Source organism: Calypte anna, chromosome 5A (assembly GCF_003957555.1).
Source record: "Calypte anna isolate BGI_N300 chromosome 5A, bCalAnn1_v1.p, whole genome shotgun sequence".
Taxonomy (NCBI): Eukaryota; Metazoa; Chordata; class Aves; order Apodiformes; family Trochilidae; genus Calypte; species Calypte anna.
This window is the reverse complement of record NC_044251.1, coordinates 5,622,996-5,640,333: the sequence shown is the minus strand read 5'-3', so window position 1 is coordinate 5,640,333 and position 17,338 is coordinate 5,622,996. Positions and strand designations below refer to the sequence as shown.

General features: G+C 48.9%; 1 protein-coding gene across 2 annotated transcripts in view; it reads right to left on the bottom strand.

The window, feature by feature from the left end:
• MAPKBP1 (mitogen-activated protein kinase binding protein 1) overlaps positions 1-15,162 on the bottom strand; it is a 102,932-nt gene extending 87,770 nt beyond the window's left edge. For both annotated transcript variants that reach the window (XM_030452619.1, XM_030452620.1), the window contains exons 1-2: positions 14,920-15,162; positions 13,710-14,061 (exon numbers count right to left, since the gene is read on the bottom strand). In XM_030452619.1, coding sequence (XP_030308479.1) covers positions 13,710-13,826 — 117 coding nt within the window. In that variant the 5' untranslated portion in view covers positions 13,827-14,061; positions 14,920-15,162. The remainder of the gene's footprint in view (positions 1-13,709; positions 14,062-14,919) is intronic.
• Between the last annotated feature and the right edge of the window lie 2,176 nt (positions 15,163-17,338).

Genomic DNA, 17,338 nt, shown 5'->3' with positions numbered 1-17,338 from the left:
AGCCTTTTCCACTGAAGATGGAGCACTGGAAAGTCTTCTCAAATCCCTAAGGAAGGGAAGCCCTGGTGCTACCCCTTTCTCCTATTTATAACAACAACATAACTGCAATAGTTCAAACATATTTTATATATAGCTCTGTGGCTTAATTCCAGGCAGAAGTAACTCAGTGCTGGTGTACATATGTTTGGACCATAGCAATTGGAAAGAATGTCCCATAAACACTGTTCACTCTGCTCCACTGTGACCAGAACAGGCACCAGCACTGCAGAATTACAAGCTGTCTTAGAAAAATAAAATAAAATAAATAATTAAAAAAAACAATTAATCCACCCAGAAGCTGAGCAAGCCACTCACCACCTACACAGAACTGACAGACTTCCACTAGAGCCCCAACAGATTTATAGCTGTAAGTTTACAGCCAGCTCTTGTCACATCAAGACATGGTGTCTGAGTGCCAAAAGACCACAAAAGGTGACCAGGGTGTGTGCCAACGTAAGGACAGACATGCTGTACAGAGAGCATCTGCCAGTATCCACTTGCATTTTATAGTAATCTTATAAACTTAAGGGCTGGGCAAACAAAAGATGGTGAGATTTGTACATCTCTATTTGCAAACCCTGCTTAGACAGAAAATACCAGTAGTGCTATCATATTTTAATGAGTCAGACCTCAGTCCAATATCCCTAAGCTCATGAACAGGACAGAAATAAGAACAGCAAGGCTCAGGAGCCACAGACCAAGATCTAAAATGTACTTCCCCGGCACTGGTTCCAGGGACCTCAGTGACACGGAGATGAGAGGCACCTGCCACAAACCCACAGGATGCTGACATCAGTGCTAGGTCTGGGTTTTAAGATGACCCTTGGTGAGCCAAACCCCCTGCAGCAGCCCACAGGGACGCAAAGTGTCTCCTGTACTCCCTCTCCTAAAGCAGGGTGCTCCTGCTACCACATGGAGATAAATACCAGTTGATAACTATTATGCCTTTCAGCAGATTGTTCCTCCCATGGGCTGCAAAGACAGCTGTGCCAGACTTCTCAGAATACATTAAAATAACCCTTCATTACATTTTTGTCTGCAACAGATGAATACTGGAGGGTTTTCTAAAAAAAGTGTTACCTTTTCTTATGTCTGACGCCAACAGGACTGGACTTTAAAGAGGAAGAAAGCATAAATCAACATTTCAGAAGGCAAAAGGCATCTTTTGTGGAAAAATTAATGACCACCACCTCAGGCCTCTGCAGAGATGGGTGTTCCTTGTCCTGGTGTATAAAGCTTTATCCATGCATAAATCTGTTTATAACTTCAGGGATGAAACTGCCCTTTCTGAACATGTCAGGATAGCGTCTTGTTTGGATCAGAGAATGCTTAGTCAGGGAGACACTAACTGTGAAGAAAAGGGGAAACCAAGTTCACATTTTGGGGATGATGATAGGGGTACATAAGAAAAAGATAACTGCTCTAGTTAACTGCTTATGTGGGGGATGGGAAACAGGGAAAGAGAAACAATCTCTGGTCCAGGCTTCACAGGACTGGTTAGCAACATGCCCAGGGAATATGGATTTATGGACCAAGTGCAGCTGTGCTGGTCAAAACAACATAGAGACCATTGCATGATATAAATATATATACTTACAAGGCATGTGCTCACATACAATTAGTTACATATATGCAATTAATCATGATATAGAGACTTTAACTTTGCAATTGGCCACAGAGGCACTTAGCTTGACATACACTGGGTGAAACAGAAATACTGGTGCTCATCCTACCTCACACAAATTGAAGTGCATGCTTAACTATCTGCAGGAACAGTGCCAGAGTTTGCATTCAGTCTTCTTTTAAACCCTTCAAGGTCATCACAGTGGTAAAAATGTTACACAAAGAGTTGTGCAAGACTGTGTATGTTAGAGCTGTAATACAATGCCAGTGACATTGTGTAAGCAAAGGGAAAGGAGTAAGCTTTAAATTAATGTACTAACAGCACACTAAGTAAAATACACTCAACCAGAACAGAGGATGTTCTTCCTATTAAACACACACGCTCTCAGAAAAACAGAAACATATCCATGCCATAAGTTCAGTATGCTCTATAATGCAAAATCCTGCTTGGCAGATGTTTACAGTACTTTCCTTTCTAGGGATCTGAGAAAAGCATCCAAATTAAATCATGCTAGAGAGTGGGAGAGCAGGACACAGGACAGACCTCAGGCAGAGCTGGGAGTAAATCCCTTTCTGGGAAGGATGGTCACAATGTGTAAGCAGCATTCCCTCTGCTGCCCAGGGACAAGACCCACTACACTAAGAAAAACCATCTGCTTTGACATTTTATAATGGATTTTGCTTCTAAGCCCTTCCTTCTGCCCTGACTTCTTCCATAGCTCACGTAGATCACTGATGATTTACTCTTCTGCCACCCCCTCAGCACAAGAACTCTCCAATTCAACCAACCCCAAAAGCTACAAAACTTACTTCAGGCCCGCAGGTCCCTTACCCACATCCCAGAGGAGGAATATCACCTCCTCTCTGCCTGGAGAGTTCCAGTAATGTTTACTCAGCCTCTTCCCCTTCTCAGCCAGGGCTGCTGGCAAAGGCAGCCAGATTACCCCTCCCACTACAACAGGCCCAAAGTGCCAAAAAAAACTACCAGTAAAAGGAGGCTCTGTTGCTTGCCAACAAACCTTTAGGCAGTAGGGAGGTGATGAGTGCTCCCAATTGTGTTAAACCTCTGAAAAGCACTGACAGCAAAACTAAATGCCTTCTTCAAGCCCTCTCCTCTTCCCACTGGAACACCACAGGGCTCTCCAAAGCAAGGAATGTTTCTCCAGCCCCTGGTAACCTCAGAGTTCCCCAGGTGTCTGGTACCCTGTAGAAAACCTGTCCTTTTACAAAAGGAAGAGGCAGATTTTCCCAAACTAAGAAAACTGTTAAGTTCCCTCAGCAAAGATGCAGAGCTGGAAGCTGCCCAATCCAACTCCTGCATCCATATCCTCTATGATCTTATTCCCAAGGCCATCCTGGTATTATCTTCCAGCCTTGTGGGTCAGCCTGGAACCTTGGACACCAGGGCCCCACCACGAAGGGCCAGACACCGTCTGGAGACACAGACTGTGAGCATATTATATAGGGTTTGTCTAGACTGGAAGCTTGGTTTGCCTGGTTTTTTTCCAAAACCTGTGTTTAAATTAACCTTCACGGGCTTATTATCCCAGGGTGCTGGCTCTGGGAAGAGCATGGGAAGAGGAGGAAGAGCATGGGGGGGAGAGGAAGAAGAGCATGGGGAGAGGAGGAAGAGCTTGGGAGGGAGAGGAGAAAGAGCATGGGGGGGAGAGGAGGAAGAGCATGGGGGGGAGAGGAGGAAGAGCATGGGGGGGAGAGGAGGAAGAGCATGGGGGGGAGAGGAGGAAGAGCATGGGGGGGAGAAGAGGAAGAGCATGGGGAAGAGAGGAGGAAGAGCATGGGGAGAGGAAAAACCCCTCAAAGGCGGCATTCCCATCCTCATCTCTATTCCCATCCCCATTCCTCCCGCCGCTCCCCTCCCGAGGGTCCGCCCCACATTGGCGGGAAGGCGTCTCCATGGCAATAGCCGCCGCTCCCGCCCCCGGGCAGCGCACCGGGAACCGAACCGGACCGGGCCGGGGCCGAACTCCCGAGAGGGAGGCGGCGGGGGAAGGAGGGAGGGAGCGGGGCAGCGGCGGAGCTGCGGACGTGCGAGAAGCAGGGGCAGGAGGTGCCGATCCGGCTGTGAAGGTGCCAGCAAGCAGCCAGGTCCGGTATCGGTTCTCGCCTCCCGTCCAGAACCCCTTGCAGGAGGCCATGAATCAGCTCCCTGACTATTTCATTAACTACTGGGCAGAGATGTTAATTCCAAGGACCTGGAGTGGCTCGGATGCACAGTAGAGATAATCCAGGCACTGCATCCTTTTTCCCCATCACCACTCTCAGTTTTCCACAGATGGCTCCACAAAAGAAAAAAAAGATACATATATTTATATCAAATCTTGGACATCAAAAAGCTGATCTGCAGCCCCGCTACAGCAAGTGAGCCAAGAAAAAGCAAGTGAGCAAAGCAACCATCTAGAAGCCACCCACCACAGCGGTGATGCAGGAGACCCTCTGGTCCAGAAGTTACCAACACCGGTGAGGAGGAAGTAACCAACCCAACCCTCATCTTCCCCCAATGCCATTCACACTGCTGACTGCATGCAAAATCCATCTCAGCAGCTTAGCTGGGGAAGCCTGCAGAGACACGCTGTGCAAAGCGTGGATTATCAGGAAGGAAGATTATCCTCCCAGTGCTGGAGAAGGTGGAATCCCAATTCCAGCTTCCCAAGGAGCTCAGAGTTTTAAAAAAGACTAACATCCATTGAGGTTTGTTGCACCACTATCAGAAATGTGTTATGTATTTCATAAAGAGCATTTTCTGTCATCTTGTCACCACCACCAAGGCCACAGCAGGGTTTGGGGCACAGAATGGGGAAACACCCTCACAGTCAGGCAACATACAGAGAATTTCTTCTGAAGCCTGTCTGGCCACAATGCAGTCCAAGAATTCCAGGTGAGCTGGGAGCAGATGGGCTTAAACAAAGCAGATCCCAATTTTGTCAGGTCCAGGTAACAGCAATGCTTTTGCTTTGCATGTCAGCAGCTTGAGAAGGATGACACCCCAAAGCATGTCTGAAAACTGCACTTAGGACCACTGTATCTAGTTCAAAACTGGGAGATAACGCCAAATGCAAGGAGTTACACACCTGTTTTAAAGCCCTGGGTGCTGGGACACTTTTCAAAAAGTGCATAAGTATCCTGCCTGTTTTACACTTGAAGGGGAAAAAAAAAGGGCCCAGAGACAGACTGAAAAGCAAAGCACAGAACCCAAGCCCATTAACTGCATTTCACAAAACCACAGACTTTTGATGCTGTGTAACCATTAAGAGAGGTTGATGTGAAAGCTCAGCTTTAAGATTGTTTCTAGCACAGGCAGGCACTTGGCCAAGTACACCCTTACACTCATCCCATTCCAGATACCTCCAGCAGCATCCCCATCCTGATGGTTCCAGTCATGGCTCCAGGAAGCACAGAGCAGAGCAAGTTCTGAGCACCACGAGCAAAGGAGGCAGGACCTGCAGACACTCCTTCCACCCTCACTTCTATTCAATGTTCCAGCAGCTGGTGCAAAGCTCTGGGCTCAGCAATGGCAGCTGTTTTTTTTTCATTGGGTTTTTTGTTTGCTTTATTTTTCTGGGTGTTTTTTTTGTTGTTGGTTTGGTTTGGGTTTTGCTTTGGTTTTGTTTTTTTTTTTTAGTCCCTTAGTACAAACAAGGAGCTTTTAGTTCAAAAGCAAGGAGCCCCTTATGTGCTACTCAGAGATACTAATTTCAAAGCCCTTGGGAGAGCTCAAAGGTTCTGTGCTGAGCACAGGAATCACAGCTAACACTGCAGCACTTCAAACAACTGCCCTGTGCTGGGCCTGCCAATCCACAGGGAAGGGTTTCTGATTTTCACCATGCCTGCTTGGAAAAAAAGAAGCAGAGAGCTTTACAAGTCTGTATTCCTGAATCTATTGCTATCAAGTTGCTTTCTCTTTCTTCCACACACTCTTGCATCTGCTTGTTCTCAAGCCATTTCTTAAATGTTGTGACTCTCTACTACTATGCAATCTCTAATAATCTATTTTCTTCCAGACACAGGACCCATGGCAGGGAAGTTCCAGTCTACCTATGTAATGTGTTAGGGAGATGCAGAAATTAAAGAACCATCACTGTAAGGAGAGAATGTAATTTTTCAAGTTCCACAGGGTAAGAAATCTCACATTAGTTGTTATATTACATCAGCCATCTTGACCAATTGTGAATTTTAACACTGTATTTGGGAGAGTAAGTGAGACTGCCTTTTATTGCTATTGGCTTGGAAACACTGAACACAACAACAGTTCATAGATTTTTCTATAGTACTATTTTCAAACAGAGTTTCCCCACAGTAGCTAACAACAGTACTGGTCTCCTGGGACACTAGCAAAATTACAAGGCTTCCTGGTGACTCCACATCTCTAATTTATATGGTACTTGATGTGCTTGAGCCTCCTGGAAAGTCATCGCCAGCAGAGCTACTGAAATCATCAGTGACAGTTGGAACCAAGTCAGCATTTGCAACATCATGGTCTGGGGACTTTGAAGCAAATAATCATAAATGAACACCCAGCTATCACATGGGGGAGCTGAGAAACATCCCTGGTAATCTGCAAGACAGTGGGATTTGTGGCTTAGGCTAAGATTTGGCCTCATGAGATCAGGATCCAATTTCTAGGTCTTCCTCAGACTTCCTGTGAGAGTTTGGAGCCCTGTTTGTATAGGAAAAGAATGTCCATTCTACCCCACCACTGTCTTTGGTTTGGTTTTGTTTTGTTTTTTAAAGCCTGAAGCTCCTCTGGGCCAGGTTTCTATTATCACATGTCTGTCCAATGCTCACCAAAGCAAGGCAGAGGTGGGATGCTCCTGCAACCTATGGTCATCCAAATCCAAGCAACTTTCCACTAATACCTTTTGAAGACAGATTACAGGGCCCAGATCCACTGCAGCAGCCACAGGCCTCGGTGGTATTTTCCTTGCTCAGCATGCAGCTATGCTCAGGGCAAGGCTAAACAGCACTGTGATGAAAGCCAAATAGTGGGAGGTTCTTCTGAATTGCAGTAGCCACTCTCTGGTGGGTACGGACTCAGCAGAGCCCACAGGATTTCAGTCAGAGGGAGCAGCCCACAATTGGAGCTGGAATCCAGAGCAAAGAGCACACAGCAGCCTTACTATGCACAGGAAACTTGCAGCTCTGTGGGGGCAGGTATGGCAGCCACAAACAGCAGCCTGAAGTGACTGAAACTGGGCTCGGTGCTACTGAATTATTCAGACCTTGGCTGGGATCACTCAGCACTGGTATCAGGGCTTCATTCTGCTTGAGCACCATGTAAGCCTCACTCCTGCCCCACATATGGTGAGAAGAGGCCTTTAAAAAAAAAGCCAAAAGCAACCTGGTTTTTTGCTTTTGCTCTCACTGAGAAAATTGTACCAAGGCTAAGCAAGAAACTTCTTCCTAAGACCAGACAAACAGGAAGAAAATTATCTTCTCAGCTTTGCCAGGCCAAAGAAATGCTGACTACCTCTTCCTCAGCTGGAAATGGTGATGCTGCCCTAAAGCTGCTTACCACTGGACACAGAGGAGTGTGCAAAAAATACAGAAGTAATTTTATGAGTAGTTGCAGACCCTTTAGGTGACAGTGGTCCAACCTGGCCTGACTCCCAAACATCACCTCAACTGTTCCACTCTCCTGAAACAAATGAAGTGATGCCCCAGAAGCAGTGCCAAGCACACAGCCCGTGAGTGACAGAGATGACAGACTTTGGAGGAGGTCTCTTTCCACTGGCTCTGTGGATGCCTTTTTCCACCTGCCTTCCCTTCACCACGCTGAACACCAGCTGTGAGCAACAGGCAGTCAAATGTACCACCTGAAACACCTCTGACTGGTCCTGACCTATGCCATCCCAGCCAGGTCTTTGGCAAAACACATTTCACAGCCCACTGCAGAAAAAAACAGCCCCCAAGCCAAAGGAGGTGGTCAGTCTGTATGTGTACACCTCATCCAGCACAGCAGGGACCGAGCAAAACCTGCCTGCCAGCCTTTCCAGGCACGGTAGTCAAGTCACACCTGCCTCCTCAGAATACCCTGCCTGCCTGCCTGCCTGCCTGCCTGCCTGCCTGAAGGAGATGAAGAACAAGCCAAGATCTCAGGACTATCCAGGAAAGCAGCATTTGGCCACCCAAAGGAAGGAATAACCATGTAAAGCCACTCAGCAAATGATTTGGTTTGTGTTATCCACAGGACTGTACCCCAACTGTTAAACACATCATACAACCCTGAGGTCTTCTGCTGTCTTTCATGGTAAAACCAGCACATTATTTAGGGGGAGACAGACATTTGGGTGGATCTTTCCAGCAATTTTGTCTCAGGATTGGTCAAGAAGGATCACAGTTGTTCACAGATACAGCTGCAGGCTACAAAACCAAACACTGAATCATAGAATGGTTTGGGTTGGAAAAGACCTTAAGGGTCATCTAGTTCCAACCCACCTGCCATGGGCTGGGACATCTCCCAGTCAGCCAGGTTGCTCAAAGCTCCATCCAACCCAGACTTGAAACAATTTCAGGGATGAGCAATCCAAAGCCTCCCTGGGCAATGTATTCCAGTGTCTCACTAATTTCACACTGAGGAACTTCTTCCTATGTCTAACCTAAAACATGTTGAATGGCTCTATGCTTTCATACCCATCGTATTTCAAAAACCAGAGGAAAACTGGTGCTGCAGTCCACCAGCAGAAAAATTTTGGCTTTAATATGCTCTGTGTCTATAAGTCACATTTAACACTCATATTTGGCTCCAATGCAGAGCAGCAGAGCTAGCCAGTTCACCCTGTAATTTCAGGACAAGGTATAACATGCATAAAGCAAAGAATGGAGCAAGGAAAACCTGTGGGAGAAACTGTTAATAAGCACAGGGCCATCCTGAGCACCAAATTATTTGAGGATGAAGGAGAAGGGACCAGAGCAGCCCAGCAGGGAGGGATTCAGCCCCTGAGACCTCTCAGTTGTTCCACAGCCTCTATCCCCAGATACAGATATGCCACTGAAATGCAGGTCTGGCTATGGAGAAGTTAATCAGCCTTTGTCCTCTGCTTGAAGTGACACTGACCAGAGACAGACATGAAATCCCTCCTATTTCTGGACAGCAACCCCTAAGCTGTTAAAGCAATTGGGTGTGAGTAGTGCAGAGCTGGAAGAGAGATCCTCAGCCATCAATCAGCACCAAGCAACATTCATGACACAAGATTTGAAACACCACAAGCAGAGCAGCAGCAGACCAGGGTTAGATCCATCCTCTCAGCTGTGCTGCTCTCTGCATTGATGCCAGAATTGGTGGGGTGAGCACTGCTCAGACTCCAACTGAGTGGAACAGGGCAATACCACACTATACAGCTCCTCAAATGCACCATCATTATGTAGAAGACCCTTTCAAATCCTGCCAAAACAAGAGCTGGTGACAGCAGCAGACAGAGCTCCCTGAGCTCCCTGGGAAATGCTGCCCACCAGGAACCCAGCAGTCTCTGGGGCTGCAAGACCAAACTGTTCCCAGAAAGTTACAGAGAATCCCATTCCAAAACAAGCCCCAGCTGCACCTTAAGGAACTGAGTAAATTGGTGACTTTTTAAGCATTTGTATCAGTGAATCCAGCTTGTGTGGGTTTTGGTTTTGTTCTGGTTCAGGTTCAGCAATTCTCAGCCGATCGAGTTAAGATCAGTGGTGGTCTAAACTAATTCATGCTGGAAGCTATAATATTTTTAAACAAAAAAGGACTGCCTACTGAAGGCAGGAAGCTACAGTGAGGCCAGAAACAGTACTCCAAGTCTCCTGTGGTCCTAACTGAGCCCTGCGGCTTCTCAGAGGATTGAGGAGCTGAAGAACTGTGTTGGGAATTCAAGAGGCATGAAAAGGCATGAGGGGATCTCAAGCTTCCATGAATATGTTTCTCTCTAAAATCTGTGGGTGTGCACATCCTGCTCCCTGCCAGGACACAGACACACATGCAGAATTCTGCTGCCCCAACCAGGGAGCTCCCTTCAGGCTGATGGAAGTCCAGAGGCTGGCAGTTAAGAACAGATCACAGCTCACCAAAGGAGGACAGCCAACCCTGTCCCACCAGCAGCAGCTTAGTCAGGGCTCATTTTCAGAACCAGAGCTCTCAGGAAGGTTTTTGCAGAGCCAACCATTCCAACCCAGCATCATTGAGCAGGAACAGACAGACACTCCAGCTACATGTGCCAGCATGACATTTTGGGGGGGAGACCACAATACAACAGTCCCTGTGCTGAATGACTTTTTGCTGGAGAACGTCAGGTTTTAGTCAAAGGTCTCTTTTAAGCTTGGCAACTTGAGATATTTCTTGCTCAGGAAACACAGGAGAGATCAAAGAAACAAGCAGCAAATTCCGAATGTGTTTCTTTGACTCACTGGCTTACAGTTCTAGGGAAAAGCTTGTAGCAGGTTTTGTAGTGATTTGTTTCTACTCTGAGGTTCATAATCTGGTTTGACTGAAGAGAGCCACACATAAACACTAACATAGGCACAGTCACATCAGTTAAAAAGATTCTTATATTTACAATGGTAAAGCTTAACAATATGAACACCCCCTGCAGGAACTGTACCTACTCAGCTACATCACTTGTGTGAGCTGTGACAGATTTGTGTAGCCAAGCTGCAGGGTACCACAGCAACCAGGGCATTTTAGTAACAAGAGACAGCTCAGCCCTTCAGCTCTTCAACTGTCCTGCCCGTGCTGCTCATTCAGGGTGATGGATGCTGCTTCAAGGGCACTCAGTGCCAAATTCCCAACTCAGTGTTTCTATTGGAATCACAAGCACAGTGAGGAGATGTGTGCTGGGTTGCTGGTAGGGTTAGTGCTCCTCTAGAACCTGAACTCAGGCCAACCAACTTACCAGAGGAAATTTTAGCTTCCAGTCACCACACTGACATGTTACAATCCCAACAATTAACAGGCCCAAACTTAAGTCACTGTATTCTACATCTATATTGGTTCAACACACACACAAAAAAACCCAACAAAAAAACAGAGAGGAGAGGACAGGAAAAGAGGATTGAAGCCATGAACATCAGAAGACACCAAAAAAAGTCTAAACACAGAGCTAGTCACATAGCAACAAAAAATCAAGACTCCCACAAAACAGAAGTTGTTTTCAAAAAGCACCAACAAAACCAAACATGACTTCCAATTTGTCAACAAGCATTACTTAAAGAGCTCCTGCTTCTTCCCCTTATTTTATTTACTTTTTTTTTAGAAATATCCATGGTTCTGTATTGGCTCGTTAGTTTTACCCCTGCAGAGATCTCCCAGGGCTGCACACTAAAACCATGCATTAATTATAGGCAAGAAATAAGTCCTAACAAAAGTCACAAAACAAGTTCTCTCTTGTACAGCTCTCAAGTAACACTGCATGTCCCGCACAGCCCTCATGCAAAATATCTGTGCCTTACCCACACTCCCCCTTCCAGAGCAATGCACAAACAGGTCGCTGCACAGCCAGCCTCCCACAGCCTGCCCCCATTCAGCCCAGCCTTACAAGGCTGAATGGAGCCTATTTTCAGAGGGTTTCTCTTCAGCACAACAAACTGCCCAAGGGGTCTGTCTGTAACAACAGAGAAAGCCTGGAAGGCCTCACACTGCCAAAGGCTTGTTTAGGAAAGAGCAGGGACACCAAGGACACTTTCCACTGGAGGGGAAAAATCACAGCTCATGGAAGTCAAGGCAGTGCCAGTGAGGGTGCCTGGCCATCTCAGACTGGTCGAGGGTCTCAGAGGACTCAGAACTGCTGAGGGCTTGCTCTTCATCTTCACCTGCACATGCAAAGCATTGTATCATCTTTCAGGCATTCATCTAGGGCAAAAGTCCTGCTTCACCCTATGTAATCAAGCAGCATTCAGCGGAGATGAGTAGCCAGAGCTTCATAGGCCCTTCCATACTTCCATGTGACTACAGTCACATGCATCTAAAGTCAGAGCAGTCATTTCCCAGAAAGTCCAAGATGCCTGAAAAACTGGTACCTACAGGTCAGCAAAGATCCTCCAGGACAGAGGTGGGTGATGGTCATTTTCAATCCCAAAGGTTTTTTACACTCACACCACAAAGCAGACTCAGAGGGTCTGGTTCCTGCTTCTCACTTTGGAAGGCAGAGAAGCATCAGAGGGAGCATCTCCACAGATATGCAGCATATGTTGGATCTTTGGTCAGGGGCCCACTGCTTTCAGCCTTGCCCACTTCAGCTGTCCCACTGAAGGAAAGCCATAACTCATTTGAGGGAAATTCAGAGCAGGTCCCTTTAGGAAACCAACAACAGCACCCAATTCCTCAGTGTGATAAACTGCTTCTACCTGCAAACTCCCCAGCAGTTCCTTTGCACCTCACTGATTAACTGCTCTTATTAATAAGATATACAAAATCCAGCTCTCAAGTCCTGGTTTAATGGTGTGGGATGAATCCATGATAACCCAGGGGATGAGATCAGGGTGGCTGCACACTGGGAGACAGCACAAGGGATACAACAGAGCTCTTCCAAAAGAAATATGCAAGGGAAAAAAAAGAAAAAAAAAAAAAAAAAAGAAAAAAAAAAAAAAAAAAAAAAGGGGGAAGCAGATAGGGGATATGCAGCATCAGGTTCCAGCCCTGCAAAGGAGTGTGCAGACGTCAGCTCCTACTCAGAGAGGCAGAATCCAATGCCCACTGTACATGGTGGTCCAGCTGGCTTTTGGCTCTTTCAGCAGAGGTCAACAAACTGCTCTTCAGCAACAGCTACAAAGCACATTTCACTGGCAGTCACCATGCTGCATGAAATGCAGCACATGCATGCAGCCAGGTCATGCACAAACACCAAGAACTCTCCTCCAGACAATGCTGAGGGAGCCAAGGAGATTTTTTTTTCTCCTTGGTATTGTGTTCCTTGATATTACACAGCCATCTCAGGGGTCTGCATCCTGAACCAGCATTCTGAGACCAGGATTTGATACTGTTGGGGGCAGGCCATTTAGGTAAGGCCATTTATTTCCTTTGAAGTTTTACACACACTCTTCACTCCAAGAGATAAATTTTGAAGCACTGCTGTTTTGAGACAAACGAATGTGCTTTTCAGTCATGGATTAGAAGCATTTCTTATTTATTACCCAGTCTTCATGGGGAGTGGGGATTAAGCTTCCTATTTATGGAGAGAGAGAGAGAGAGAGAGAGAGAGAGAGAGAGAGAGAGCTAGGCAAAGGCTGAGTGATTTGCCCGGGGTTACACGTGAATCAGTGGCAGGGACAGAACGAGGTGCCCTGACTCAGCGGCACCTGCTGTCAGCACAAGGCAATGCCACCCAGCCCCTCTTCTCCCTGCAGCCAGAGTTAAGTCATCCTGGAGACAGCAGTCAATTCCCAGTGAATGACTGTCTGTCAGGAATTCTCCACGACACCACGAGTAACAATGGATTTGTCAGGTAGGAGCAATTATCGAGGAGACAGGACATTCCTCCCCCTCCCCCCCCAAGGGAAGGGTGTCTGAGGCACACACAGAAGGATCATGGAGGAAAGCGTATCCAGACCTGTGGAACACAGACCCCACCTGAACAGTCACCCCCGAGCCACATGTCACACCCTCCATCTTTCAGACCACCCTACCCTTACCCACATGCTCACTGACCAATCTTTTGCAGGGCTGGGAGCAATTGCTTCCACAGAAGAAGAGGTCTTTGTGTATGGTTAGCTGCTGGTAATGCAGGCTGGCAGTGGGAAAATGGAGGAAGAGGCAGCATTGCATTCCTCCTGTCAGCCATCTGTAACAACTCCACGCACCACAGTGTGGGAAAACCCTTCTGATACAGCTTGGGCACAAGCAAAAACTGTTTTTCAGAAGAGGGAGGTGGGCTTTAGCAAGGATCTGAAGCACACAGATCCCAACTGGAAGGCAAGCCACAAACTCTGTATCAGTTTCTACAGTTTTTACTGTTTCTACAGTTTCTACAGTTTCTACAGTTACACCCTGTCTCCCAAAGCAGCATTGTTAGGATAGGGGGGACCTTAGGCAACAAAGTTCCAGCATGCTGGCCCCACCACCCAGCACTCACCTTGCTGCCTATATCTTCACGTTTGCTCCCGGGTTTGCTTCTTCTCAGCTTGATGGATGGGGAGCGAAGGAGATTTTTGATCCGACTTGTTATTGTAGACCCTTCCACAGACATCATCACCAGGTGCCAAGAGGGTGTTCACCCCCCCCCCCCCCAACACACACACTGTGCCAGGAGAAGAGCCCAGGTCTGAGGCAGAAACAGGGATGCACTTAGCCTTGGTTCTGCTGGTTCACATATCTCTCAGCAATTATGCTCAGGAACTCCACTCCTGTTACACTGCAAAGCTATTCAGAGGCTGGCAGACTTTCCTCTTGCAGATTCCAGGGGATCAAATCAGCAGTAACCTAAACTGAAAGATGCACCCGTGGGTCAATATGACATTTGCAATAAATTCTCATCTCTTTTTTTTTGCAAGAAATGCACGTTTTTGATAGGGGTGGGTGCAAGCATTACTTATCCTCAGAGTCTTCTACAAAAATTATCCTTTAAGGATCGATTAGTACATCTAAAACGAACCCCAGATCCAAAAATTTGATGGTTTTACACTTCACTAACAGCTTTTAATGGTACAGCCAAAAACTCCTCACCACTGGAGTCCATTAACGGGGTCCATCCAGCCCCTTGCTTTTTACCCCATACCCATCCACTTCACCTCAGTGTGAAACCACACAAGGCTTGTCCTTCATTATTAACCCCAAGTCGCAGAAGCACACTGAGAAAAAAACACGAGGGGAGTCCTGAACTCCCACGAATCCAGCTATGCTTTAAGCACACACATCTATAGCGTGTAATATCTGATAATAAAGGCAGGGAGTATCTCACAGCCCCGCACCCCCCCACCCCCGACTTGTAAAGGGGATCACGGAGGAGCCGGAGCCGCTGCCACCGCTCGCAGACCCCCGGCCAAACCTTCACCTTTCCCGAAGACCCAGCGGGAAGGGTGGGGGGAAAGAAGAAAGAGGGATCCAGCCCAAGCCTGCAGTAAATTATCCTCCCGGCTTCCGCGAAAAAATGGGGGCGGGGGGAAGACAGAGCGAGAAAGGGAGAAGGGGAGAGAGAGGAGAGGAGGAGAGCGGCGTCCAAGCCAGCAGAGCCGCCGGCCCCCGTTCCTGTCCCTGCGGCGGGAGCACTGCGGGATGAGGGGGCAGCGCTGCCTCCTCCTCCCGTTATCCCCCCAGCTTAACCCGTCCGCTTAAACCTCTCCTACCTGGCCCCCAGGAGCTGCTCTGCCGGCGAGGCCGGGGACCACGATGCCCCGCAGTGCCTGACCATGCACCCGGCCTCCCCCGAGGAGGGGCCGCGGTGCGGGCCGCCCCCGCGGGCGGGGCGAGGGCTGTTCTCAGCGGCGGCGGCAGAGAGGGAGGGAGGAGGAGGCTCCGCGTTCTCAAGGCTCGGCCAGAGGCGGGGGACCGAGGTCTGAGCGCTGAGCCCCACGCCGGCTCCGGGAGCCTAGGGCCCAGCGCCCGCCCAGGCGCTGCCCCCGGTGCCCCCCGCCTCCCCGGGACGGCTGCCCGGCAGCGCTACGGCGGCCCGCGCCGGTCAAACCGCGGCGCGGAGCTGTGGATAGGCGGAGCGGGCGGGAGCGCGGGCGTTACGGGGCGGCCCGGGAGTCGGGGCTGTCGCTAGCCGAGCCCCGGAGCTGTGTGAGGGGAAGTGGCTCCCATCACCTCGGGGTTGTGTGTCCCCGCCTGCAGCCCCCTGCATGGGGTCGCGGGAGGCGTGGCGACCATCGCTGGTACCGGTGCTGCCGGTGTTGCCGGAACCCCCGGGGCGTGAGGGGCGAATGGGGCTGCGGGGCCGTGGCGGGAGAGAGGAGATCGGGCTGGGGTTGGTACACACAGCGAGGATGTGATCCCCAGGCCTTCCCGATAGCAGCGGTGTTGAGGATGCTTCTAGAAAAAAAGTGGGTGCTGCGTTTGTCTGTGGAGTTGAAGAAGTTCTTGAGTGGCTGCTTCAGCTCAGGGCAGGCAGACAGACAGACACACACACACCCACCCACACACACACACACCCTCCAACACTGCATCAGGTGTTTGGGTCCTTTACTGGAGCTGCAATGATCACAGAGCTCCCTGGTGCAGAGGCAAGGCTGAGGGGGGGTTTGGGGGTTACCGCAAGCTCTGCAGCCCGACAGTGGCTTGATAGGATTCAACTGCAACCATGATTGGTTGTAGAATCCTATCAGAATGGTTTGGGTTGGAAGGGACCTTAAAAATCAAGATCTAACCCCCCTGCATGGGCAGGGACACCTCCCACTAGGTCAGATTACAGGAGGCTTCATCCAACCTGGGCTTAAACACTTCATAGAATCACAGAATCGGCTGGGGGACCTCAGAGATCATCAAGCCCAACCCTTGATCCACTCCCACTGCGGTTCCCAGACCATGGCACTGAGTGCCACATCCAGTCTCTTTTTAAATATCTCCAGGGATGGAGAATCCACTGCTTCCCTGGGCAGCCCATTCCAGTGTCTGATCACCCTCTCCGTAAAGAAATTCTTTCTAATATCCAACCTAAACCTACCCTGGCACAACTTGAGACCATGCCCTCTTGTCTTGCTGAGAGTTGCCTGGGAAAAGAGCCCAACCCCCCCCTGGCTCCAGCCTCCTTTCAGGGAGTTGTAGAGAGTGATGAGGTCTCCCCTGAGCCTCCTCTTCTCCAGCCTGAACACCCCCAGCTCCTTAGCCCTTCCTCACAGGACTTGTGCTGGATCCCTTAACAGCTTCCTTGCTCTTCTCTGGACCCGCTCCAGCACCTCAATCTCCTTCCTGAACTGAGGGGCCCAGAACTGGACACAGGACTCAAGCTGTGGCCTCACCAGGTCTGAGTACAGGGGCAGAATCCCTTCCCTAGACCTGCTGGCCAAACTGTTCCTGATCCAGCCCAGGATGCCATTGGCCTTCTTGGCTACCTGGGCACACTGCTGGCTCATGTTCATCTTCCTGTCAGTTCAGACTCCCAGGGTTGGGCATCAACAGCCTCCCTAGCCAACGTATCCCAGTGTCTTACTATACCCACAGTGAAGAACTTTTTCCTAAATCTCCCCTCTTCCAGTTTAAAACCATTACCCCTTGTCCTGCCACTGACCTCTCTGGTGAAAAGCCTCACCCCAGCTTTCCAGTATGCCCATTTCATATACTGGGAGGCTGCTGTAAGGTCTCCCTGGAGACTACTCCAGGCTGCAGAAACCCAACTCTCTCAGCCTGGCTTGACAGCAGAACTTCTCCAGCCTTTTGATCATCTTTGTGGACCCTCTCCAGCAGGTTTTTATCTTTTCTGTGCTGGAGGTTCCAAAGCCACACACAGTATTCCAGGTGCAGTCTCACAAAAGAGTAGAGTGGCAAAATCTTCTTTTGATGCAGCCCAGGTTCTGGAGCTCCTTCCCTCAACTCTCCAAGGTTTTTTTTGCAGTTGCCCTCAGGACATATACTAAATATGAGACAAATAGGAGGAGAGTGAAACACAAAACTCACGTAACAAGATGTGGAGACGGAGCCCATAGAGTCAGAAATTTGGATGTATGCTGACTTATAATAGCAGGTGAGGGTCTAGAAGCAAACATACACCAGGCCAGCAAGAAAGTTTGGACATGGAGCTGCCTAATATCTGTTCCCCATGGAAGGGTT